Source organism: Oryctolagus cuniculus, chromosome 2 (genome assembly GCF_051225735.1).
Source record: "Oryctolagus cuniculus isolate XC-2025 breed Fujian yellow rabbit chromosome 2, ASM5122573v1, whole genome shotgun sequence".
NCBI classification, from domain to species: Eukaryota; Metazoa; Chordata; class Mammalia; order Lagomorpha; family Leporidae; genus Oryctolagus; species Oryctolagus cuniculus.
In genome coordinates, this window is record NC_142868.1 from 179,490,157 (window position 1) to 179,516,768 (window position 26,612).

General features: G+C 59.1%; 1 protein-coding gene across 3 annotated transcripts; it reads right to left on the bottom strand.

The window, feature by feature from the left end:
* Nucleotides 1-25,958, bottom strand: FOSL2 (FOS like 2, AP-1 transcription factor subunit). 3 transcript variants are annotated; one of them, XM_089326619.1, is made up of 4 exons: nucleotides 25,874-25,958; nucleotides 11,124-11,375; nucleotides 7,447-7,554; nucleotides 1-5,195 (listed from the first exon to the last, which is right to left on the bottom strand). In XM_089326619.1, exons 2-4 carry the CDS (start codon nucleotides 11,358-11,360, stop codon nucleotides 4,677-4,679), a joined length of 864 nt encoding a protein of 287 aa, XP_089182745.1. In that variant the 5' UTR covers nucleotides 11,361-11,375; nucleotides 25,874-25,958; the 3' UTR covers nucleotides 1-4,676. The 3 variants fall into 3 exon arrangements, with proteins under 3 accessions (XP_089182745.1, XP_051699016.1, XP_002709989.1); XM_051843056.3 differs by lacking the exon at nucleotides 25,874-25,958 and adding an exon at nucleotides 24,010-24,156; XM_002709943.6 differs by lacking the exon at nucleotides 25,874-25,958 and adding an exon at nucleotides 20,292-21,268.
* Between the last annotated feature and the right edge of the window lie 654 nt (nucleotides 25,959-26,612).

A 26,612-nucleotide genomic window follows, 5' to 3' on the forward strand; every position in this document is an offset into this window, starting at 1 on the left:
TTCCATCTTAATTCATTTTATTCTACAAAATGCTACTCAACAGAAAGTGGAAAAGCTAACAACAACAACAACAAACAAACAACAAAAAACGCAAGGGGGAAAAAAAGTTTAATATGTTCTTTCTTCCATAGCAGCAAGCTTTTGCTAACAAGCTTTCTTTAGTGCAAATACTGTAGGCTTGTATTACATACAGTAAAACGACAGAACAAAACAACAACGAAACACTGCGGAGATGCTTCCGAGAGAGCTACTCTTCAATTTGCAAAACTATACAAAGATTTTGAGCTCATGTCCTGTCTGGAGAGCTCTGTTTAGGAGACTCCACGATGGGACCATTTCACCATTACTTAAAAAAAAAAAAATAGGAAAAAGGTGCCCAGAAAGGTAATTAAATTCCCCCCATAGAGTTATAGGAACCTTGTACAACTCGCTTGCCTCCAGGGTCTCATAGCAGACTTCACGTCATTGACATATCTCAAATACAGGTGCACAAAGCTTATCATTGTCCACTATATACCAAAATACTATATATACATCTCCCACTGCAGAAAACACCCTGATACCTAGTCTTTATACAACGTCAACTATTTTCTTCCTCAAACTCAACTGACTGCAAACTAAAATTAATGGAATAAACCTTGAATCACACAGAGAAAATCCATTTTGAGGAATAGAACAGGATCTTGCCTGGTGTTTACTAACAATGTAGATTTCTCAGCGACCACTGTCCCCAGAGGAATGACAAACTGTCTTTCAAAACAGAACTTTTTTATACAGTTTATACAGCACAACTCACAAATCACTGTAGAAACAAAAAAGCATCATTATCCTAAATTAAAAAAAAAAAAAACAAGGAAGTGAAAGAGAGAGATAAGAATGGAGTATTTTAATGCTATATGTTTCTATTCAGGCTTGGAACAACATAAAGATGTAAACATTTAAAATAAATAATAAATGTCAATTTCTTCTCCCCTCCCTCTCCATGCCCCCCCTCAAAATTTGACCCAGCCCCTCTTGAACATGTTGTCAGCGTTGGAAAGTTAAAACCCTTTGTTGATGTATGGCCGAAACATCAGACACACGAGAAGATGAGAGATTAGTAGTGGGATGACTGGGTTTCCTTTTAAAAAACTTCAGGAGATTGCAGGCACACCTGGAAATACACACACATGCACACGCGCACACACACGCGCGCGCACACACACACGCACACACACTCCACCTTGCCAATAAATAGTGAGATGCTGGCTTTTAAGATGAAGGCCAAGATGACTGAACAAGCAGAACGCAGCAAGACCCTTTACTTAAGTGTTAAGAAGAAAGGTACACAACACCACATATCCTATTGGTCCACAAAGTCTCTAAGGACACAGCGCACCCCTCCACCAGTCCAAGGGGTGTGGAGGAGCACAGGGGGACAAGGTCGGAGGTGGCGGTGGCGGGGGGGGGGGGGGGGGGGGCTTTGACAGCAAACATCAGACCGAAGGCAGTCTTACCTCGAACCTTGGAAGGAAGAGCTTCTTGCCTCCAAGTGCTTTGCTTTTCCATTGCTCGGGGCCTAAGGGGTATCTCCTCCCTCCCTCCCCTCCTGGGGTAGAGTGTAGAAAAGTGCCTAACCTAGTGCCTGTGGGAGGTGCGTACTCTTCTCCTTCCTAGAGGGCCACGCACATCTGACGGGGAGAAAGGTGAGACTACAAGGGGCACTGCAGGCCATCAGGGGGACAGAAGAGTCTCAGCGTTCGGGACAGTCAACCGCCTCGCCCTCCCCGACCCCGGGAGTGCAGTGGGAGCTGAGACTCCTCCCTGCAAAGCCTGAGAAAGCAGCAGCCGCCCCACGGCCCTTGGCTTTGGGATGCTCGGGACTGGTCCTAGTAGACACACCTGGCCTCCCGCCCGCCCCGCTCCGCACTTGGAGTTGGCTCAGGCCATTTCCTAAGCTTCACCTGGAATCACCTGCCTCTCCTGTGCCAGAACTTGTCCGTCTGCCGAGCCAGAGGTTCCAGGTGGCCCAGAGCACTGTGCCATTCACACCAGCCGGTCAAGGAGCCCTGCCCTCTGTCGTCCCAGAGCTGCCCGCAGCCCATCGGGAGTCTGCACCAGCTGCCGCGGGGCTGGGGACCCGGGGAAGCAGAGCAGTCCCTCGGCCCAGCACCCCAGAGCGGCAGCCCTGGAGGAGGGAGCGGCAGGCTGGGGCCTGGTGACTCTGGAGCGAGTGGCTGCGGGAGGGAGAACTCCGGGAGCAAGCCAGGAAGAAGGAAACTGAGGCGCTCTCTCTGAATATTCAGCCTTCCCCACATAACCTCTTGCTTCGGGAAAGCCAAACAGCTTCCAGAGACAAAGCCGGGGGGTATTGAAAGGGAGCGCAGCTGGGAAGCCGCGTGGATTGGCCGGGTTTGGCCTCCTGCTGGTCCCAGGGCTAACATAGCCTGAGATCTGAACTCTCAGGAATGTCCCGCCTGACCCCGAGTCACAGACCATAGCCCACACTGGGATCCGGGCGGCACCAAACGGGACATAAAGGGGCTTTTGGAAATGACAGACTAGGAAGCAGCTTCATTTAAGAAATATCTACATGCGCAAGAAAGCGAAGAGCTCGCACTTGGCTACAAGCAGCCCCGGAGAGGGGTAAACCTCTCAGAGCCGAGTGCACCCCGTTTTCTTTGCCTGCCTGTCTCCTGCTACTCCTGGCTGCCTTGTGCTTCTTCGATTCATCTGAAGCCAGAAACCCAATGGCCCAGTCCTTTTAGGAGCACCCCTTTGCAGAGCGGCTGGGAGACCCCGAGGGTGGTACCACCACCAAGGAATGTCACGCAGCACATTTTTAAGTATTCTGAACAAACCCCCTCATCATCTCTCCTCTCTGCATGGCTGATCCTTGCAGACCTACCGGGCTGTGGGGCAGGGGTTTGATTGTCCATGCTGTGTGTCTGGGGCATGGAAGCAGGCAATGGAATTAAACAGTGAATAGCACACGTGGCCTCAGTGTGCAAAAAAGGGAACAGGTGTGTGAAGGTGTCCCTGCTTTGCTCCAGAAAACTGGGGGATTCTACCCTGACTGGGTTTGGTTTCCATGACATGGATGTCTCATTTTAGATGGCAGACACAGTCACCACGGGCAGAGTGCCCCCTCATAGTGTGGCCCTGCAGAGGCCACAGCTAACCAGAGCCACAGCCCAGGCCATGTGTCACTGCCCTGACAGGATGCTCCCCGGGAGCCATGCCCTGGGGAGCAAAGGCTCGGGGTGGGGGGGTGAGAAGACCCCACGGAGCTGTGCTCTTGCTAGAAGTTGGGGTGGGGGCCCTCCCGGGCCTCCTACACCTGTGGGAAGGGGCGGCTGTCCCCCCGTGGGAAGCAATACCTCCCAGCTCCAACTGCAGCAGCCGGGAAGATCTGCCAGCCAACCAGGAATGGCACCTAAGCCATAACCCAGGCGATGGCTGCTCTCAGCTTGCTGCCTGGGCCAGAAGCATGCGCTGGGGTGGGGGGCAGGGGGTGTGCAGAGAGAAAGCACTTGGTCCATAGGTGACAGAAGACAGCAGAGGGCAGAAGAGGCCAATGCCTTGCTGAGGGGCCAAGCGGGCCTGGGGCTGCGGCTGTAGGTGCACCCCAGTGGCGGCCTCCCAGCTCACCCGGTCTTTCCATCCACTGTGCCTGCAGGGGCTCCTCCTCCATGAGGCCTGGGGAGGAGTGGCCCAGCCGCAGTCTGGGGAGGGTCCAGGCCACGCTCATTAAGTCTCCGTGGGTGGCGTCACCCTGAGGAGAAGGGCGGAGGCACGCAGGGACTTGGAGTGCTGTGCCGTGCCTAGGCAGGGACGAGGGTCCAGGGGCAGAGTGGCGAGGCAGTAATTACAGGGGACACCCTGCTCAAGACACAGGGGAGGGGAAGCTGGCTAGGACACCCGGGTGGCTTTGTTGGCACTATTCCTGGCCTGGTAATTAGGCGCTTGGCAAACCCAACCTGTGTCCCGGCTGTCTCTCTCACACCCTGTCTTCCGGCTGTGCCGCTGCTCCGAGGGCCAGGAGGTTGCCAGTGAAGGAAGGGGGCTCCCCCTCGCGAGCCCAGGGAGCCCCACCGCTGGTTTCGGAGATGCCGGCGCGCCTGGGAGCGTCGGGGGACCGAGGGTTCCGTATTGCACTTGACCGTCCCCTTCTGCACAGTCCGCCCCAGCGCAGGAGTCATTTGCTGCCCCATGTCCAGAAACAAGAGTCACTACTCAGACCACCCGGATGAAATGTCGTGGCAAACTCGATTAAAAAAAAAAAATAAAACCAGGAGGGAGCGAAATTGACACGGAGGTGGGGGAAGGAGGACCCAAAAGGCACTGCGCATGCTTGGCAGGGCGGGAAGCGCAGCGTGGTTTCAAGGGGACAGCTTCAGGCTCCTCGGAAGCCGGTGTCGCCCAGTCCGCAGGCCAGGTTCTCCGAGGCCTTTCAAGAAACAGGATTTGCTTGCAAGACGCAGGACAGGGAGGCCCCGTGGCCTCCCAGAGACTGACCACGTCCCCACCTCCGCCCCGTGCCGCCCCAGCCGGGGTCCCAGCTGTCCAGCAGAGCCGGGCAGCTCCCCAGCAGAGCCCACTCTGGTCCTCGCGGCCCCAGAGGCTTCAAGGTGCTGGTCCCTGGGGAGGCGGTGGTGCTGAGGGCCCCTCTGGAGCTGGCGGGAGAGGCGGCTGGGTTACAGGGCCAGCAGAGTCGGGGAGTTCAAGGAGTCCGAGGACTGGTCCCCGCTACTACTGCTCCTGCGGTGCGCCTTGGAGCAGGACTCGGAGGGCGATGCGGGCGACTCCTGCTCCAGGACGCTGGGGTAGGTGAAGACGAGGTTCGAAGTGCCCGGGGTGATGGCGGGAGTGGAGGTCACCACGATGGGGGTGTGCAGGGGCTCCTCGCCGTAGAAGCCCCCCGCGATGCTGATGGGCTTGATGACCGAGCGCTGGGCCTTGTCCAGCCCCGCCGCAGACGACGAGGGGCTGTCCTCTTCCAGGGGCTCTTGCTTCACCACCACGGCGCCCACCGCGCCGCCCCCACTGCGCATGGGCGGCAGTGCGGTGGCGGGGGGCGAGCGGCGCTCCTCCGGGCTCACCTTGCACACCGGGCCGTGGGCCACCAACATGAACTCCAGCCTCTCTTTCTCCTTCTGCAGCTCGGCGATCTCTTTCTGCAGGCCTGACTTCTCCTCCTCCAACTCCTCTGTCTCCTGGGGGTGGGGGAGGGAGAGAGAGAGGTGAGAGACAGCACCCTAGGGCCCCGGGGGCTGGGGGGGCCACGGAGGGAAACCCAGCCAGCTCACACCTCTGGCCACAGACCCCGCTGGTTGTGAGTCACGTGGAGGCTCAGATTCCCTTTAATTCCGCAGGAGCAAAGCCTGCTGGGAGGAGGGGTGAACCTACAGTTGTGGCTGTTGTCACGGCATCAGGCACAGCATTGAGCATTTCAGGGAGTTTCATCCAGTGCTCCCGTAGTCTTTGGAAGTTCGTGTTATCATCAACCCATTTCACAGAGGGGAACACCGAGGCTCAGGGAGGTTTAGTGATCTACCCAAGGTAGCAGGTAGGGCAGCCCAGATCTGAGTCCCAGTGTCTGAGCCCAGGGTCCATGCAGGAAGGAAGCCAGCATTCAGCCCTGCCTGTCTCCTCTACGGCTGCCTCGAGCCCATGCCCGCTCACCAGGGACACACTCAGCGGCATGGGGGAGCAGGCGTCATCCTGCCTACTCCTGTCCCACAGAGCCTAGGCAGTGCCCGGCTTCTGAGAACTGCTCAGCCAGGGCCAGCATCGTGGCCCCGCAGGTTAAGCCACTGCCTGCGATGCCAGCATCCCCCACCAGAGCACTGGTTCAAGTCCCCGGCTGCTCTGCTTCCACTCCGGCTCCCTGCTAATGCGCCTGGGAAAGCAGCAGAAGATGGCCCAAGTGCTTGGGCCCCTGCACTCACGTGGGAGACCCAGATGGGAGTTCCAGGCTCCTGGCTTTGGACTAGCGCAGCCCCAGCCACTGTGGTCATTTGGGGAATGAACCAGTGGAAGGACGACCTCAATTTCTTTCAAATAAATAAGCAATTATAAAAGGGGAGGGGGGCTCAGCCAGTGCCTGGGGGAATCTGTACAGCCCCTCCTCTATTTTTGCTGTAGCTTCCGACAGGCTTCGAGGGACTGTGAGGATGCCAGAGTCACGGCCAGGACTCCAGCCCCCTTCTTTCACACTAACCAGGGAAGCAGACGCCAGCCAGTGCACGTGGCGGGCGGCGGTGGGAGGGGAGCAGGTGTGTGTCCCCAGCCTCCTGCCCACTTTTTCCCTAGCGTGGATTCCTGCTCACAGATGAGGCGGCGCGGGCAAGAGCTCTGCGAGCCAGAGCACAGCATATTCCGGAGTGAAAAAAAAAAAGTTTCCATTGGTCTCAAGGGTCTGACAAATGTCATGTGCCGCCGAGAGGCTTCCTGTGGAGGATGTGGCTCAGGGGCCTAGGTGGCTGGGGCAGGGCGTGGAGGGGGGGGGGGGCGTGGGGAGGGGAGGGTGTGTGGCTCCCAGGAGGAGGGGAGGGTGCAGGAGAGGGCCCTGGGCAGCGGAGGGGGCAGGACTCATCTGGAGCTGGTGGTCCGAAGAGCCCTCGCGGACACACGGGGCCGGGGGAAGGTCAGGGGCATGGGGAGGGCTTTGCCTGTGCAGAGCGAATCCCGGGGCGGGGGGTGGACACCTGCCCTGGGGACAGAGCACAGAGCTCACACAGCACACAGCCAACACCCAGGGGCCAGGCTGCAGGATGGACAGGGAAGTGCCAGCAGTGAGGTCTCCCTGGCCCTATCCTGGCCGGTCACCGGGAGGGAGGACACAGGCTGACTGCCTCTCTCAGCTCCTCCCCAGGTCCAGGCAGTTGGGCAGCAGGGGTGACTCACAAGGGCAGAATGAAGTACCAAGGGCATGGCTCCAGCTTCATTCATGAAAGAGGAGGACATGGGAAAACCCTAAGAAAATACAACTTGGCCGCCACAGGTTCCATCAAGGGCCTCCACCCCCACCTAAACCAGAGGGCTTGAGCCAGAGTGTGCCACCCTTGCTGGCAACAGGTACTGGGGTGGCTGGGGCCTTGGGAAGTAGCCCTGGAGGGGGCAGGCCTGGACTTGCCCTGGCTCCCAGGGACTGGTGATACCAGCACCCTCTGCCATGCCCTTCCCAGAAGCCCCTGCAGTTCTGGGAGCAGGAGACCTCAGGCCTCGGTGGAGAAGGTGTGAGCCCAGGAAGGCTGTCCAGTTCTCTCGAGGCCCAACCACTGGCCAAGACCAGATTTCTGTTCAATCAGCCCAGCACTGACCCATGTGCTCAAAGGAAGGAATGTTCTATCTCCAGTGAGTCATCCGTGGGGCACTTGTGCGCAAGGCGAGGGCTGGGAGGCCGGCACCCTGGGGCTCCAGCCCACCCAAGGTGCTCCCACCCCACCCCCCAGAGCTTCTCACCGCCTGCAGCTTCTCTGTCAGCTCCCGGCGTCGGTTCCGGCACTTAGCTGCGGCCAACTTGTTCCTCTCCCTGCGGATCCGACGCTTCTCTTCCTCTTCAGGGGACAGCTAGAGGCCAAGGTCAAGGACCACGATTAGAGTGGGATAAATGTTCCATGGTATTTAAAAAAACAGAACCATACCTGGGTCTATTGTGGAAAAACCACGCAGGGATTTCAGAGTTATTTGCACCCAAACAAACCTATGTTTTCATTTCATTTTTCCACGAACTTTTTGAAATCCCCTTATAGTTTTAAGTCAGGCAAGAAGCCCTTCCAGAACTTCGGAGGGCAGAAAGAGGGTGCCAGGCTCACAGGTCCTGCGGTCTGGCTGCCTGGGGCTGGGGTGGGGGTGGGGAGGGGGTCCGTGACCGGAATCTGCCCAGGAGGGTGATGGGCCGTGTTTTAAGGGGGGACAAGGCAGCAATAGGGGGGTCAGGGACTCACAGGCCGAGACAGAATGGCAGCAGGTGTCACGCCAGCCTTGATCCTGAGACAAGGAGCCAGAATGCTTCCCTGGGTCCCCTCCAGCTCTCCCAGCTGCCCCCCACCCCGCCCCAGCACGCAGCTTTATCCAAACCCAGCTAATTACTCCTCCGCAGCACTCCGCCTGCTCTGGGAAGCCTCATTATCCCCATTTGGTTAAAGAGCTGGGCCCCAGAGTCCCCACACAGGTAAGAGCTGCCGGGGGGGGGGGGGTTGGCATACTGCTCCAACTCTCGACTTCCTCTGCCAGCCCTGGGGTGCCAGCTGCTCTCCATTCACCCTCGGACCCCTGGGTGTACCTGGCACAGTGTTAGGCTGGACAGGATGTGCAAGAGAGGGAGGATCCCCCAAGTGTTAAATCGTGCTGCCACCACATCCATTCATGCAACAGACACAGTTCTAGGGGCTGGGAATTTACGTTTGAACCAAAGCAAGATTCGCTAACAGCTTTGGGCCAGCTCCTTGCAAGGAGGCCGGTTAGGGGACTCCAAACTCAGCCCCCAAGGCAAGAGCTCAGAGGGGTGCTTCTAGAGCTGTGACCTCAAAGTCCCCGGCAGGCAGAGGTGACACAAGGAAATGGCTGTGGGCCTAAGCAGAAAGCCAGGCCAAAGGAAAGAGCACCCCGTGTAGTCACCAGACACTGACCGCACACCTACTTTGTGCTGTAGGGGGAGCTTAGATCCCAGGAGGAGTAAGACCTGGGTCCCACCTCAAAGGACACACGGGGGGAAAGCTAGAGGCACTGTCATGGCTGGGCCCAGGCCCAAGTGCCCACTCCCTGCAGCTCTGCAGTCTGTGGCTGCCATGCCCTGAATAGCAGAGCAGGGCACAGCATCAAAGAGGACCGTCCCTCGTACGTCTGCCCTGACCCATGGCCCAGCTGAGGTCACGGGGCCACTTGGCCAGGCCCTGAACACTTGCTGAGCCTAAACCTGTCCAACGGGCGCCCACGGGAGTCACCGGCAGAGCCGAGTGGCCTTGCAGAGGGCTGGGTGGGGGGCCCCCGCAGGCCCAGGCAGCCCTGCAGAGCCCTGACTCAGGAGCAGAAAAGAAGGGCCAGCCCTGGTCCACCTGCAGCCCTCCTTCCCCCGGGGCTGCGTCCGGACAGCTCTGCCCAGCGCCCACCTGGCCTGGAGGTGTCTCCCCAGTGACATAGGAAAGAGGGGGGGCAGCGAGATCAGCGTGGCTGCAGCCCGAGTGTGTCAGCACCGCTGCAGACCCACCCACAAACCACACACGCCCTCCTCTCCCAGCCCTGGGAGGCCCCGCCCCAGGGCGAGGTGGGGAAGGAGGAAGTTGCAGAGAAAGGACCTGAGGGCCAGGACCCGAGTCCCCAAGGCTCTGGGACGCCACGCTAGGCGTCCTTAAAGCTTCCGGGTGATCGTCCCAACTCCTAGTGGATGGGGATAAAATGCCCTCTCCCTCCCTCCCAAGAAAGGAAGGAAACTCTCCAGACAGATTGTATTAGGGCACGCCTCAGCGGTGTGGTAGGGAAACCACGGGGCTGGAAGACAGAAGAGGTGGATTCCAGTCCTGCCGCTGCTGCCAGCTCACCGTGCCACTCTGGACAGGACCCTGCTGCTTCGGGGGCCTCAGTGTCCATATCTACACAATGGGTGCAGGGAGGAAAATTACAGGAGATGGGCTCCAAGTCCCTTCCAAATCCAAATTTCCAAAGAGAAGGCAGAGGGTTCGGGGCCTCCTGCTAGCTCACAAGAGGCCCTTAGAAGCCTGGCTCTACCTCCGGCGGAGTCACTAGAAAGCTTCGCACCTGGAGGAAGCATATTTATAAGGGCACCACGGTCACTGCTCCTGCAGTATTTGTCACTGTGATTTCAGAAGGCGACAGTGAGGGGCTGCTAGACTCTCCCTGGGCAGGAACAGAGCAAGCCCACGTGCAGTGGACACAAGGCCCAGCTTAGTCCTGGGAGGAGCAGGGCTGACAGAGCGCCCGGTTCCTGGCAGCAGCCGTCCCTGTAACTCTAGGTTTCCTGGACACTACTGGCTCTGGTGCTCCCATTATCCACCGGGAGCCCAGGGTGGAGATGGACAGGGGTTGAAACGGTAAGGGCTTCTCACACTGAACTACGGTGGTTCTCGAGGGCCAATCACGTTTCATTTCAAGGGGGATCCCACTGCTAAAATATGTTCCCTTCCCTGAGCCCACATGGTATGGCCTTGCAGGGAGAGCACTGCACAGGGAGTCCTGGGAACCAGGTTTCCCTCCAGACTCCCACACTTGTTGGCCAGCGGAGTGCAAGCAGCTACGGGCCTGAGCCTGGGCTGCATCGTTTATGAAGGGGACAGCCAGGGGCCTTAAAGGCCTCGCTCCCTCCTTGGTGGAGTCACACACAAGTCTGGCTGCGGTTTCTGGGGCCCAGAGGCTCGGCTGCTATGGATCCCCGTGGAGACAGACAGCCCATTGCCTTCTGAGTGATGGTGGGTGCTGTCGAAAGGGCAGAGGCCCCGCCATGCTCTGGCTTCCCTCCCAGCCAGATTAACTCCTTGTCCAAGCTAAGCCCCTCTGGAAAAGGAAGGGCTGCCATCCGACCCCTCCCGCCCCCTGGCCTGCCAGCTAGAGCGGCTGGATGGATTCCTACGGCCCCAGAGGCCATGGATTTCAGTCCCCGAATTCCAGACACTTGAAAGGGGCTCCTGCTTCAAGTCACAAGCCTGGGACCCTGAGGAAGAACATGGGAGCCTGGGAGCCTGGGAGCAGAACCAGCCCAGGGTCTGACCCCGTGAGTCTGTGGGGTGGCTCGCCTGCGCCAGACGCCAGAGGCAGCTGAGGGCCAGTCCAGAAGTGCCCCAGCCAGGGTTCACGGGCTGCTTCCAGCACGGCCCCTCTGCCAAGGACCAGCGACATTCTCACTGCGGGACACCTTACACGTGCAACGTGCTCATGGTCACACGGGAGCAGCAGGGACCCGGAACCCACTTTTTCAGAGAAGGAAATGCAGACTCAGAGACTCAAAGGGACACGGGTGAGATGACAGGGCAGGCCCGACTCCCGGGCCTCCAGATCCGACTGCAAGGACGATCCTCATCCCCTGGGCTCCCTGGTGCTTCCAGAACTTTCACCCCGCTACCACCCATCTGCAGAAGAACATTCCGCATTCATGAGCCCCCTCCTGCCTGCCGGCGAAGCTGTACCTGCTCATCTCTCCTCCTGCGGCCCACGGTGGTGCCAATGGTCTTGATCACGCCGGGTCTCGGGAGGGCCATGTGTCCGGGGACCGAGGCCAAGCCCGGCAGGGGGCTGTAGGGGTGCGAGCGAGGGTAGGGGTTGGACATGGAGGTGATCACCGTGGGCTGCACCATCCACTGCAGGTCCTGGCTGGTGGTGATGGCGTTGATGGTGGGGATGAAGGCACTGCCCGAGCCAGGCATATCTACCCGGAACTTCTGCAACAGGAACAAAAAAATAGGATTGAGCCACCAGATACTGAGCAGGCCAGGAGAAGAAAAGCCCACAGGAAGCATGGTCAGTGCCGAGTGGGCAAGGCCAGGAGCCCAGGGAGCTTCCCTCGACAAGTCTGGCACGTCCACGAGTCAAGGGGACCTTAATGGTTCCTGGCGCCTCCTGTCCGATCCTCTCCTGGACCATAGTCCTGTGGACGCTGTTGCCAGGTGGCTCAGTGAGGATGCCACCATACCGCGGCTGACTTCTGGGACACATCGCTCCCTAGCGGCTTGCCCCCAGCAGGCCCTCTCGAAGCCCGCCAGAATGTACATCTGCAAAATGAGGCCCTTGGGCCTGAGTCACCTGCCCATTGGTCCCAGGACACCGGCTCAGGACACCTTGAGATTCTCACGCTGGCTACTGAGGAGCAACCAAGTTCACTGAGGAGCAACCAAGTTCACCAAGGAGCAAACCAGCTGCTTTTGTCCCCTTTGAAAGGGTCAAGGAGGGGCTATGGCCCCTCGTGGGCAAGGTCGAGTCTGTGAAAAGGTACCCTCTATCCGACGAGACTAGAAGGTACTGGCATTGGCAGGCTGGCGCTGCCCCTTCACTGGCGCCTCGCCTGGGGCAGCCGGGCTGCGTCTGTCTCGCCACCTCTCTGCAGCTCTGTCTGTCCGCGCTCCCAGATGTGGCTGTGGGAAACTGCGGTGCTGCGAGTCCAGAACTTTCTCCCTGTCCCTTAATTCCTGCTCAGACCACGCTGCAGAGCTCTGTGGCGCACACACACGGCAGGAAGCAATCTATTTAAAATATAAGATGATGACAGAGTACAAAAACTAAAATGGGCCGTGCTCCTCGGCACTGGGCTTGACCTTTCTCCGAGGCAGCTACCGGAAAGTGAGAGAAGGGGGAAGAAGGGAAGCCCCCCCTCCCGCCCAGCTCTTCAGGGAGAAGCCCCCCTAGGAAGCCAGGTGAGCCCTCCTCCTCGGATGATTCCTTTGTTACTGGCTAACCTGGATTATCTCACTAATTCTCCCTCTGAGGTAAGAACGATCACTATCTCCATTTTAGAGGCTGAAATTGAGGCTTAGATTAAGTAACTTATCAAGGCCACACTGCGAATAAGCACGGGGCTCAGGACTCAAACCCAGTTCATCCTGACAAAGGGCAAGCACGGAGCGACAGGTCGCCCCTGCCAAGGGGGCCCCACGGGCTGCCCCCAGTGGAAGCCCCCGGTCATCGGCAGGAATGCCACAGTGCCCCTCCCCCATTCAGGTGTAGCAACCACAGCTGCCGCCGCCACTGGCGTCACCTCTGGTGACAGCGTCTGTGTTCCTGCCGTGTGACTTAAGTCACACACACACACCTGGACCACCTCACAGAGGCGGACAGAGCTGGGGACCCTTCCCCACTCATCCCCTGCCTCCCACCTAACTCCACTCTGGGCAGTGGGATGTGGCTGCCTCACCTCCCAGAATGCTGTGGGGCCTCCAGTCAGGGGCATTCAGTGGAAAGAGCTGACAGGCACCATGAATTCTGGGATTCCAGGAGGAAAGTTATCCCAGACAATAGATTCCGGGAATTCCGTGAGGAGAGCTGCCCAGAGCGATGGCTTCTGGGATTCTGTGAAGGAGGTTACCCAGGGCAATGGATTCTGGGATTCTATAGGGAGACCTAGTTGCTCAGAGCAATGGATTCTGGGATTCCATGAGGAAGGTTACCTACTGCAATGGATTCTGGGATTCTCTGAAGGAGGTTAGCCAGGGCACTGGATTCTGGGGTTCTGCGAGGAGCACTGCCCCTCTGAATGCCAAGACAGCCGGGCTTTTTCCCAGGAGCTGACTGAAAGGTGGCAGCCGGGCGTGGGCCTGAGCACGTGAAGGGGGGTAGGCTGCTGCAGACAAGGAAGGGCCCGAGCGGGAAATAACCTTCCCGGAGAAGTGCAAGAGCGAGCCTGGGCGGTGAGGGGGCTGGGGCGCGCAGAGCAGCCAGGAGCCGGCACCGCCCTGCAGCCAGGAGGCTGGGTCTGAGCCTGGTCTGGCTTAGCCATCAACTGCTTTGCCCTGGGCAAACCACTGAAGACTCCATTTCGGGATGGCAGGGGCGGTCCTAACTGGGAGCTGTCAGCACGCTGCGTTGAGGATTAAATGAGCAGCTACTTGTAATCACAGGCCCGGGAGCGCACAGGTGGGTGTCGCCCTGGCAGTGCCCTAAACTGTTCCCAGGAGCTTGTTAAAAAAAAAAAAAATCATGTTGGAGTTTTGCCATTACAATTCCAAGATAACCCATTTGGGACGGCGTTCGGATCAAGGTATTTTTAAAAACTCACAAGGAGATTCTAATGGGCAGCCAGGGTGGAGAAGGCGGCACCGCCACCGTCATCGTCGCCACCAGCAGCGGCCTCGTCATTACACGGCCTGCCTATGCAGTGTGGGTGGCACAGGGACACTCACCAGCCTCCCACTCCTGGGGCGCTCCAGCTCCTTCACCCCGCTTCTCTCCAGCCCAAGCCAGGGTCTGATTCGGAGTACACCACAGCTACCCAGCACAATGGCGTCGTGGGACTCCACCACCATGGGGCTGCTGACAGCTGCACCTGGGGAAATGCACCCCTCATTCCAACTAATAAACTAACAACTTCCCATGGCAGCTTGGAGAAGCAAGCAAAAAACCTGGGGCGAAGCTGGGAGGTTGAAACCCTTTGGGGCTAAGTGGGTGCCCCTCGGCCCACAACGTGCTCCGCAGCACACACCAGCCAGGTTCCTTGCAGCCATGGCTTGGTCTAGACAAAACAAGACAGCAATAAAAACAAGGCAGGAGGTAATGACTGCCTCGGAAACTTGCACGCAAGCACGCACACCTTGTTTCAGACAGGAGGTAAAGCCATCTGGATAATGCAGCCACTCCATGCTGCAAGGAAAACAATGGCCCAGCCGCAGAGGGGCCTGGGGCTCTGATAAAGGAGGCTTTTGTCTCTGAGAGGAGCCTGCCAAGTCCCAGTTACATCAGGTGGTGGGTCTTGCCCGCACCCAGAAGGTATCCAGAGCGCCACACCGGGGTAGGAGAGAAGAGGTGGGGCTAGGAGTCTGGGGTCCCAGCAGTGAGCCTGGCCTCCTGCCACACCAACAGGCCCAGGAACCAGCCACAGGTCCTCACTGCCTTTTTAGGAACCAGAGACCACCAAGCAGTAGGCAAGAGACAGCGGCCCAGCTGCGGGCAGTAGGGCTGTGTGTTTTAACACCGCCGCTGCAGTGCCAGGGGTGTGTTGGGAGTGAGGGGGCATGCGGAGGTAACCCAGGACCTGCCTGGCTTCCCTCTGGCTTCTGGGTGGCCTTGCAGCCCGGCAGCTTCTGTGAGCTTTTGTTTCGCTGTGTCACCCTGGTGACTTCTGGGTGGGCAAGAATGCCTGTAAAAGGACAAAGTGGCCCCCACGGGCCTTCCAGAGCAGAGTTTGTCAAACATGTGCTAGAAAGGGCCAGACAGCAAATATTTTAGGCTCTGGGGGTCTCTGTCGCAACTCAGCTCTGCTGGTGGAACGTGAAAGCCGCCCCAGAGGGGAGGGAAGCGGTGGGCGTGCCTGGGAGCTGTGACACACTCCAAAAACGCCCCAGTCTGCCGACCCCTGACCTTAAGCAGCAGTCAACTCCAGTGCTCAGGTTGCAGGGGACGGGATCGGAGAGAAAAGAAGAAAGGCAAAACTCAGACCGGAGACAGTCTCCGTGCCCGGGGCCAAGGGAAGCGGCTCTCACGCGTCAGCTTGGGTCTCTGAACCCTGAGCTGAAGGTCAAGCCCATGCGAGCCTTGCCGTGGGTCTTTGGGAACCCGGGATCTCCCTAAGGTGCCGTGGAGCTGTCCTGTCAGCGCCTGGCTGCTCTCATCCATGGCCCCGGAGATAGACGGCCAGGGACAGAGGACCGACTGCAGCACGCCAGCCAGAGCCCGCGGCCCAGCAGTTGCTGATGGCAGAAAAGATTCTTTCAAGACAAGTGCAGGGCCCTGGATTTAGAAATGAGGCTCTCGCCTGGGCCTCCGGCCACAGGGTGTCAGACAGAGGGTCCGTGCCCCCACCTCCCACAAGGCCGCAGGGCAGACAGCTGCTCCAGAGGCTGTTGAGCTGAGTTGGAGGTGACGGCTGGCGGTCCCGGCCCGCCCCTCTGCCGGGCACTTCTCCACCGCAGTGATGCCTGCAAGCCAGGAGTCCCGGAGGACTCTGGGCCCCGCCTCACAAGGCAAGCAGGTCTGCCTGTGCGTGTCCAGGGAAGCACTGGCAGCTTTTTCAGAACCCCTGCTTTCGAGTCCCATGATGGGAAAAGGAAAATTCCAACAGCAACCCAGACGATGACCTCGGGGGAAGACACAAGGCCAGGGTCAAGGCTGCCTCCACCCATGACCTCCCCGCGGAGGTGCAGTGAGGGCTCCCTCCACTCGTCTGATGAACAGGGGCCACTGTGGCCCAAAGCCCTCATCAGGCAAGCCAACCAGTCCTCACGGACTGCCCCGGACGGCCCTCGGCTCCTCTCCGAGGGAACGCCACGCCCGTCGGGGTGGAAACGTGGCTGCGCACCCAACCGTTCCCCAGAGCTCGCAGCATTACAAGCACCACAGCGGGTGCCCTGCCTCCCCCAGCCTCTTCTCAACGACACCAGCCTCCCTCTCTCGTGGGCTGCAGGAAAGCAGGGAAGACGAGACAGACCCAGGAGAAGATTTTGTGTCTTCTCTCTGGGGCCCAGGGGGCCGGGGTGGGGGTGGCACAGGCAGCTTCGCTTCAGTCGGGGCCGCTGCCAGTATTTTGAAACGTGGTGGCCACCAAAGTTATCACACACAGCTCGGGAGAGACCTGCCCGCACTGCTTCTCCCTTTTTCTTATGTTTCATAAGCCAGGGTGTGAGCGTTCTCAAAACCAGCATCTTTATTTCTGTTTTCACAGACAGAAAAAGAATCCGAGGCATAGGTAGGTGCTGGCCCCGAAGGTGGCAGCTATGGGGCGCTCTGTCCCGGGGGACATTCTCCCGGCAGACTCCAGGACTCCGAGTCACATAGCTTCCTTGGATCCAGCCTGACCACCCAGACTTTTTATGTCATGGCTTCCAAAGAGCTTTTGGTGAGGTCCAAATATCAAACTCACCCTTCAGAGGACAAAGATTCCTCACGAGGAAGATTTTCAGAAGAAATTCTAGAGAGCCATTCAACGAGAAGCCTCGCGGAGCCTCCCGGACCTGACTCACGGCCGCGGCCGCGTAGGCTTTGTCAGGGCCAGCAGTGATTAGGATGTGTTAGTTCCAGGGCGCTACTATGACAGTGGAGAGGAAGAGGCAGACGCCCCGGCTTCCCAGCCAGTCACCCTGAAGAATGAGACGGGCAGGAATACTCACACAGGAGTGGAAATGCATGCGGGGCCCGGCATAGGAACATTCAGCGGCCACTCAGACAATACTTGACTGCTGTTTCACCCCATTCACTTTGATGAAAAAGTGGAGCTGACTTCCACCACCAAGAATCAGCGGAACAGACAAATTCCTGGGATAACATTTTGTTTGATCCTAATCTACAACATCTGTCAGATCAAGGCAAAAGAAAAGAAAGCACCCAGACCCTTACTCTACACCCCCACCTCCCCTCCAGCTCTATATGACACCCCCTCCCCAACACAAACACATCAAGAAAACAAGCCTTGGGAATTTGAAAACATCGTGCTGGCATCCTAGGGAACACACAGACACCAATGGAGGGAAAGAAAAAAAGCACTCCTGTTTCAATCTGGTTTTATTTAGAGCAAAACAAAACAAAACAAGAAACTCATTTTGGAGTCATGAAGTTCCTAGTTGGCCACTGTTCCATAGATGGCATTTATTTGTCCCTAATTGAAAAGAAAAAAAAAATATCCTAAGAATTCTGAAAACGAACCAAGTGAACACTCTGGGGCTGGAAAAATACATCCCCGAGAGAGTGCTTCTGAAAACCTCCTGTAGGGGGCACTAGAGAGGTGTGAGTGAGGCTGGCTTGGGAATGGCAGTCATTTCTGGTAAAAGTTCTTTGATGTGAGGAATGTCCCAGCCTGGTACAGTTGGCAAAAGTTCACTCCGGGGAATTTTGTGTGTGTGTGCGCGTGTGTGTGTGTGCGTGTGTGTCTGTCTTGGGAAAGGGTGGTTAAGGAAGAAGAGAGTAGTCTGCTATTCCTTGGTTCCAAAAAGGAAACAGCACCCTCTTTCCCCCTTGATTTATTTTCGCAAGTTATCTGAGAAACAGACAAATAGCAGCCTTGGAAAAGTTCTGGGTCTTGTTTTTGTTTTGCTTTTTCATTAAGAGGGGGCCCAGCTGATGAAAACACGTTATGAAATGACCTGTGTTTGTGTAACCGGCTGGATTGCGTAATGCCCAGGCCCTGACTCCACAACCGTCCAGCAGCTGAGCAGGGCATATATCTGGGAGGTGTTTTCCTAGGAAAGTTAGGAGCGAGACAACAACAACAAAAAGAAAAAGGCCGGGAGGGGGAGGTGTGTGCCACCAGGACCGACAGAACAAAATCACCAATGACCACGCTTTGAGATTAAAACTACAACTGGAACAGGAAATATTTTTCATGCTTTAAGTTCCTGCCATCTACAAGAACAGAAGCTTTAACAAAGAGTTGTCTGCTCCCTCCCACCCTGCCCCCAACCCCACTGGCTTTGGAAGTCACGGCCATGTGTGAAGATCCAGCCTTGGGTAGCTACGGGGGAGAGGGAAGCAACAGACTTATGGGGAAGACTGCAGCCCTCCCAGAGAGACACCTGGGGAAAACCAATATGCACTTGTTCAAGGAGAAAAACCAGAGCAGTGTCTTGGGCTGACTGGTCCCAGGTGATGCCATAAAGCAGCAAGGCCCATCTACTGCCAGAAAGTCTCCCAGTAAAGGAAGCTGAGAGAAATAAAGTGATTATAGGTTTTATCTGGTGTATAATAAAGTTACCTGGAGCCTGGGATCGGGTGGGGTCATGGTACAGACCTGCTAAGTAACAAAGGCCTCTGAGGTCAGCCCCTGGGACCACAGAATTCTGTTCAAAGTGGGGCGACCATGGAAAAGTCCTCCCCTGCCCACAACCGCCAAGCGCCAAGGAGCGGCGGACTGAGAAACTCAGCCGAAGCAGCATTCCCTTGCCAAGGCTCTGGTCTGAAACACGCCTCGCTCCCGCTGCCGGGCCCATCGGGCAGGCGTCTGAGAACCCCGTGCACTGGTTGTTGCTAATTGCAAAATCCTCATGTGTTACAGCATGCCAGGAATTAGCCAACAGCTGCTTTTTGCTTCGGTAATGAGGCCCCATTACACTGCTGGACGGACTTCTCTTCCTTCTTCCTAGCACTGGTTTCCTGTCTGATTTTCTTCCAAAACAGGGAATCGCCTCGGCTCACATCCTGGGCTCGAAGCCCTAGTGACACAGATTACTCAGTTGGGGCACTGATGTCCGGTCTGACTTCCCATCCAGGCCCCGGGGTCTGAGCGAGGCCAGGCAGCGAGACAGGCTGTAATATTTCAATGATCGCTGGCACCCATGTGTTGGCCAAAGGGACAGAGAAGCAACCTGAAGACCTCTTCCTGATTCGGGGAGCGGGAGGTGAGGAGGGGGCTGTTGGGGGCCCTGTTGACCGGGAGTGAGGGACTGGGCATATAAATGGCCCCAGTCCCTAATGATATTTGAACTCAACAACAACCCAGGGAGTTGGGAAGCAAACTTAACCAACAATCTTTCAGATAAAATGTTCCATGAATTACCTTGGTGTACCCTCAATGATTATGGGTGCCTATGGGGAACCTGGAAAGAACCCAGAAAAGCCATTTGGGGGACTCAGCAGGTCTGAGGAATCGCTTTGGGACGAGGGAGCCCTCCTCTGATCCAGAAGAGAGCCCTGTTCCCACTCTACCTTCCCCGCTCCGCTCCCCCCTCCCTGCACACCCACAGCAGCCCCTCCTGTCTGGCTGGCTTCAGAGGCGGAGGCCAATGCCCCGGCCTTACCCAGCGACTCCTGCTGCAGCCAACTTGGCTAGGGACTCCACAGACGCCGACCAAAGTGGCTTCAAGTGGCAGTGGACCTGGGAGGGGGCGTTCACCCAGCTCCCCCAAGGGACAGAGCCGGCGGGGGGGGGGGGCTGCTGCTCAGGGCAGGCTCCCCACAGGCACCCTTCTGGTATTTATAGGCACAGAACAGACACAAACCCTCCGGTGCAAACCAGTCCGGCTGCTTTAGAAACAAGTTGTTTTTCTGCTTCCCGAACCACCCAGGGTCCTAAGTGATGTCTCTTTCCCCCATCCCTCTCCACTGGCCACCTGGCTCCAGGTACCCCCAGAACCTCAAGGTGCTCCTTCCTCCCCACCCTTCCAGGGGACCGCGCGGGGCACACTTCCAATCAAAGGCGGCCTCTTCCTTCCTGATTCCCAGCGCAAACCCTCGCCTCTTGAAGGAACCCAACAACCATGTTTCTGAGTCCCCGACCTCTTGGAGAAAGGAGCTAAGTCGGATGCAGAACGGAAGACGGGAGGGAGAGGGGTTCCCCACGGGACTAGGGTCCCCGGGCGCCGCGAGCGGCCGGAGGGTGCCAAGATCTTTTCGTGGGTCCACCCTGGAGACAGAAGGGGGAAGGGGACCGGGTGTTCTTGGAAGGAGGTAACAGGTTCCCCGGGCGTGGGGGCTGCCATTCCAGGAGCCCGTCTGCGTAGCATGTGCGGTGAATGAAAGCTTTTCAAGTCCAATCTCCGCTCCAGTTTAAAATGGGGGGAGGGGGATAGGACAGGACGAAAATCCAGAACTTAAAACAGTGGCCCGCACAGGTTATTTTCTCACCAAGCCGAGAAAGGGGAAAGCGAGCGACAAGGAGGCACTGGTGGTGAGAAGAGGGCGGGGGTCCGCCCGCGCCGCCAGGTGCACCCGGGGCCCGCACCTACCTGCTGGCCGCCACCGCCGCTGGAGTAGGACTCGGCGTGCGCAGGAGAGCCGCTGCTGCCCCGGGACGAGGTGTCAAAGTTCCCGGGATAATCCTGGTACATGATCCGCGGTGGGGGCCGGAGAGGAAACAGGGTGCTCTTCTTCCCCCGCCCTCGCCGCGGCCGCGCACCGGCTGCTGCGCGCTCGCTCGTCCGCCGGCCGCGCCGCGGGCTCCGCTCTCGGCTCCCGGGCTTTCAGCCCCGGCGGCGGGCGCGGACGGGGAGGCGGCGACACGCCGGGAACCGCGTCCCCCGAGCGCTTCGTACCGCACTTCTTCCCTGCTCCGAGAGCGCCGCGAGACCAGTTGTCCACACGGTCCCTCCCTCTAAAAAGTCGGCGCCGCTCTCGGTCCCTCCCCTGCGCGCGCCCTCCCGCCCCCGCGCGCAGCCGGAGCCGGGTCGGGACCCACGGCTCGCGGCAGAATCGGAAACGAACAAAGACTCGGAGCCGGGCGAGCCTCGCCTGCGGGCTCTGGGGACCTCCCCTCGATGGCAGGCAGGGCCAAAAAGACGAAAAGAAAGGCTGCCCGCCTGGAGAAACTTCTATTTCCTCCTTTGAGAGAAGGGGCCCGAGAATAAACTTCCTGTGGCCCACTTGCCGCCCGAGTTCCCGAGCGGCTCGGACACTTGACTAGCAGGAGGCGGCGTGCGCCCGTCCTGCCGCCCCGAGCGCGCCCGCGGGACAGCGGCCCGCAGGGTTCCAGGTGAGCCCGGGCCGAGAGGGACGCGGCCCCGCTCCCCCGCGCAGCCGCTCCGGCGCCCGCACCCCTGCCCCGGCGCCCGCTCCGGGACGGGCCCGCCTCGCCCGTCCGCGCCTCGCCCTCTCTCTGTCCCCGCCGAGGAGCGCCGCTCGCTCGCTCGCTCGCTCGCTGGTTCGCTCGGAGCCCCTGCGCTCTGCCCGAGATGAGTCACTACAATGGCACGAGTTCAACTCCACACTCTTTATTCTCCAGCCCCTGTACCATGTGGATTCACTCACGTCAACCTTGCAGGGAGGAGCGCGCGAGGAGGCGGGGTGGGGAGGAGGCCCCCGGAGGAGGAGGCGGCGCGGGAGGGGAGAGGAGGCGGGCGCAGCGCTCCCCTCCCTGCCCCGGCTCGCGGCCGCGCTGACGCCAGCCGCACGCCCCGCGCGAGGAAGGAAGACGGTGGCGAGCGTGGGTGCGGACGGCCCGCGCGGTCTGGGGGAGCCGGGCGGCCCTGGCCTTCCCCACCCACGCCCACCCCCGGGCCCAGCGCCCTTGGACTGTTCCATTGGCGCACGTTGCCAAAGATGGTCATTTGCGTTAGAGGACGCGAGTGCGGGGTTCCTCGCTTTCGGGTGACGTGGAGGGAGAGGGATTCCCTCGCCCGCTCCCGAGCGCGCCACGGCCTCCCCCCGCCCTCCCCCACCACACCGCCCGCCCCGGGAAGGGGCGCGGGGCGGGGCCCCGGGAGCGGCCGCGCGGGACTCGGCTTCGCGTTTTGGAAAATAATCACAGCCCTGAAGACGAGACGGGCGGCTCAGTGCGGCGCCGCCGGCAGGCCGGGAGCCGGGCGCGCAGAGCCGCTCGCAGGGAGGGCGCGGTCGCGCGCGGTCGCCGGCGCCCTCCGCGGCGCCGCCCGGTGCAGCAGCCGCCCCGGGCGCGTGGGGTCCCCGCGCCGCCGGGCAGCCGGGCCTTGGCGGGGCGCGGCGCCGCCGGGCGGGGCTGGCCTGCCTGTTTTTCCCCTCGGTGGCGGGCTGCCCACTGCTTCCCTTTTTGTGCGTGTGTGCGTGTGTGTGTGTGTGTGTGTGTTTATTGTTTTGGTCCTACAATGAATTTGTTAGGAGTAACCTTGAAGACGAAGTTAACCAGTCAAGACATTCCGGCCGCCTTCCGTGCCAGGCAATTAAAATGTATCTGGCTGGAGCGATCGGTCGTTAGAGACAAACTCCAGACTGTTAGGAATTTAAAAAAAAAAAAAGAAGAAGAAGAAGAAGAAGAAGAAGAAGAAAGAAAACAGGAGAAAAGGGAGTCCAGGGAGAGGGTGTGCCCCAACGCTGTCTTCAGCTGTTTTGGAGCGAAGTTCAGGGCGCGGGTGGCCGAGCTCCCGAGTCTTCCCGCCTCGCTGGGCGGGGCGGGGCGGGGCGCAGGGTAAAGAGCGCAGGCCTCGGAGCACGCACACCCGGGTGGTGCTAGTTACAAGCTGTGAGGTCCTGGGCGAGGCCTTAACCTCTGTGGCCCTCAGTTTCCCCCTGTAAAAGGAAGGGCTTGGGGCTGATGACCCTCCCACCCCGAGCCCTGGGGTGCTGGGGAGCGCACAGCTTTCTGCAGAGACCATGCGGCGTCCCCGGAGGAGCACCGCGTTAGCCAAGAACCTGAGATTGCGGCCTAGGAAATCCACCTTTACCTCGGTTTACCCAACTCACAAGTCAGCGCCATCTGCAACCCCCGGGGTCTTCATCAGAACCAAATGGGATTATACCGAGGGTCCCCTGTGGGCTGGGAGTGGCAGCCCAGAGGCGGGCAGAGAGGCCACGGCCCTTGCCTGCTGGGAAGCGCCCTGTACCGACAACAGCACAGCTCCAGTCCTCTGCGTCCTCCTCTTCTGTAAAGTGGGAGTGGGCGAGAAAAACAGAGCCGGCTACGCCAAGCTTCCCCGGGGCTCTCTATATAAAGCGCCAGCGTTTCCGGGACGGCTGGCGGCATCTGGCCGCCCCAAGGGCCCCAAGATACGGTAATCCCGAACAATACTCGGGGTCATTGTTTACAGCTATAAGACACATTTTGTCCCGAGCTCCATCCCCAAGGACACGCGCGCGCGGCGAGGCGAGGCGGGCCTGAAGCCTCGCGCCCGGCTCAGTTCCCGAGCCCGCGGGTCCCGGAGAGGGGTGTGGGGCGGGCGGATATGCACCCCGGCCGTGGGTGCTTGCTTTTTTTTTTTTTTTTTTTTTATCCCTGCGTCCTGGCCTGCCGGGGTGTTTACGCGCCTCTCCCAGCAGGACTGAGTAAATGCCGTCCTTTGACGCAAAACGGATCAGCCCTTCCCCAGCGGCAGCGGCAAAACCCAGAAAACTGGGGGTGGGGACGGGAGCAGAGCGCAGAAGAAATCGTGACACTTTCGCAGCCGCCTCTCAGTCCCCTTCCCGCGCCAGAGCCAGGTCCTGGGGGCCTGCGAGGAGGGGGCGCGGCCGGGCCGCCCGCCCCCCACCCTGGGCAACCGCATGTCGGCGCGGCGCGAACAGAAGCACTTTTGGTTTTCCTTTGGGCCACGGCTGCTGCCCGGCCCTCCCCCCAACCCTGCGCTCGAAAATCCGGGTGCTTCTGGGTCTCTCCCACACAGTCCTTCCAGTAACGCGGGGGGCGGGGGCGGGGCGAGGGGAGCGGGAGCTTCCTCCGCGGCCTCTGCCGTCCCGGGCGCGCCCAGCCCCGGGCAGGCGCCGCCGGAGCGCACTGGCAGGCGAGTGCACCCTTGCGCCCTGCGCCGCCCCCGCCCCGTCAGCTCCCCCGCTCCTTTCCTTTCTTGTGGGTTCCCGTAAAGCCCCGCAGCCCCCAGACGTCTGCAGAGCATCACGGAATCTGTGCTGATGCAAGTCGCAAGCCTCCCCTCGGTGCGCCCTGGCCTGCCTCCGAGCGCTTTGATCCCGGCCTCCCCCTGCTCCAGCACTCGTGCGGGCTCCCTCTGCCCGCCCGGAGGCCTGTGTGCCGCGGTGCGCCCTCACCTTTCCGTTCTCCCAGCGCCGGACGCCCAGACCTGCGCCCTGGCGCTGCTGCTGCTGAACTCCCCGGAGCCGGCGGTGCCCTGGCCCCCACTGCGCCCAAGCCCAGTTCCGTGTCCCATCCGTGAAAACCATTCCCGGGTCACCCAGTTAGAAAAGGCCCTGTGGCTCGCCGGAAGGGAGGGGACCCTTTATTGTGCGCCCAACCAGACGGGGCCACGCTGAGTGCCTGTATGTCTCCTGGAAGCCTCAGCTCCAGGCTGCAGACGAAACATGAACTCGCGGCGCGGGCTGGGGTGAGGGGATCACTGGGTGGGTTAGAGACCTGTTGGGAGTGCCCGCGGGGTTTCTTCACCTGACATCCCCTGAGGCAGGAGTGGCAGCACGAGCTTGGTCTGGTGCTGCTGTATCCCACTCTCTGAAAGTCTGTAACTTCAGCACCATCACCCAGCTTAGGGGAAAGGCCACCCCAGACAGAGAAGGAGAAGGTGTGGGCTTGGGTGCAGAGAAAAGTGGGGGTGGGATGAGGCTGCCTTTTCATTCACCGCCCTCTGGGTCTCTGCCCCGCCTTTGCCAGTTTGCTGGGTCATCCATCTTGCCCAATGGCCATCTCGGGAGAGGACTGGAATCCAAGAATGGCTGCTCGCCTGGGCTGCACTGTCGCACACACGTGAGCACTGGCCATGTGTGAAGCCCTCACACATACCTGGCCTCACTTGTCCTTGCACAGAGCACAGGGCAGGGGTGTGGCCAGCAGCCACCGGGGCCTGGACTGAGCCACAGCCTCTCCGAGGTTTCCCAGCCCGTGGTTGCTCGAGCCTGGACTCGAAGCCATCTCCCTTGACCTTAACTCCAGGGCTCTGCCGGTTCCCACACTTTCAGCCTTGAAAAGTTAGGAGCAAACTCCACTGGGAATGAGAAGCCATCCGCTCTGCATTGTGCCTGAACGAAGTTGCCAGGCACGAATGCAGCTCCGCACCATTGAGCGCGATTTAACATGCAAGTGTTTCTGTTTGCCCAAGGAACTATGGCTGTGTTAGGGGTCCACCAGCAAACAGACCGGAGGCCTCAAGGGGGATGCTCCTTAGAAAGGTGTGGGCAGGGCTGTGAGAGCAACATGGGGGCTGGACGCTCCTGGAGCCTAAGAAACAGTCCGGTGCTGTTGTAGCCTAGTGAGTGCTGGGATGAGGGCAGAGAATGTTCTGGAAAGGCGGGGAGGGGGTCGGTGTGTGTGTGGGGGGAGAATGCAGACCCAGCTCCCCCTATCACCTGCCCCATCTCTGGGCAGAGGGTGGGTCCTGATCAATGCCAGCCCCTGAGATTGGGCTCTCAGGGCCCACAGTACATCTGGTGGGGGAGGGGCACTCACCCATTGGGGCAGTAACCAGCACAGGTGCTGCCAAGTCCTGGAAGTGTCTGACCGCGCGTGGCATTTCAGAACAGTGGAAACAACAGGTTAGACTCCCCTTTAAACTGCATGAATGGATGTACTGAGCCATTGATGCTACAGGCACAGATGGGGTGGGGGGAAGGAACTGAATGACCAAGGGTGACTTCCTTAGCCAGCTAAGACAGCTGAGAGCCCATCATTTACAAAGGAAAGAGGTCCACTGTGGCTCAGGGTAGCCCATGGTGCTGGCAGGAGGTGGAAGGGTGAGAAAGAGCTAGAATGAACCCACTCCTAGGAGACAGGTGTTGATCCCTCCTGCCAATCCAGCCGCCTCTTAAAGGAGCCGCCACCATGGAACTCCGATTCCAACCCGAGTTTCATCTGGGACCCTCCAGCTTTAAGTTTTCTGGGAGGTGACACGAATGGCACATAGGCCACCACCCAACATGACTCCCATTTCACCTGTGGGTTACACACCTGTGAGAAGACACGAAGATAAAGACTTCAAGAGGCATCATCGCAGTAACACTGGAATTGAATATTGCCCACCAGGCCTGGGCTCCATGGCTTACATCTGAAAGAAATTTGCAAGCTCCAGCTTTACGATTATGGCATTTTATTCACTTTATATGACCCTCAATTTAAAAAAAAAAAAGCAAGCAAACATCAACAGCACAGTCTTTTTGTTGCCTTAGACCACATTTAGAGTTACCCTGAAGTTTGTGCAAGACTTTTCAGGAGGCCTATGCAAATGAGGCCTTCCAGCCACTCCCACAGGGCCGCTGGGAGCCGCCTAGGAGGGTGACAGCCCTGGAAGGCAGGAAGAGGGTACTTCCCCACCACCAGGTTTTTCTGTATTTTTTTTAAAGCCGGATACATTCCAGAGATAAAATGACCAGTGCGGTCATTTAGAAATATCTTTATGAGTCAGGCAGAAGTCACCCTGAGGAATGTTGGTCAGGTCCAGAGAGGAAGAACAGAACCACTTGCCTCACCTTTCCGTCTGGTTCTGAGACCCGCGCAAGGAGTTGGCCCTGGGAGATGGGCTCCGGGGACACAGCGGCCGTGGCCGGCTGTGTGACCTGGGCCAGGCCCCTGACCTCTCCAGTCGCTGGCCTCCTCATCTGCATTCGGGCCCTGCTGTGGGGCGCCGGCGGTGCTGAAGGCCTACAGGAGTCAGGCTCTGCCCACACCAGGTCTGGGCCATCTCTTGCCT

What these genes read in the sequence shown, in the direction of transcription:
- FOSL2 (XM_051843056.3), bottom strand. Translation starts at nt 24,141, where the DNA reads ATGGTTTTCACGGATGGGACACGGAACTGGGCTTGGGCGCAGTGGGGG. An exon ending in GCAGGAGGAGAGATGAGCAG is followed by an intron (nt 7,555 to 11,123) that starts GTACAGCTTCGC and finishes CTTGGCCTCTAG; the next exon opens with CTGTCCCCTGAAGAGGAAGA. An exon ending in TGACAGAGAAGCTGCAGGCG is followed by an intron (nt 5,196 to 7,446) that starts GTGAGAAGCTCT and finishes CCCCACCCCCAG; the next exon opens with GAGACAGAGGAGTTGGAGGA.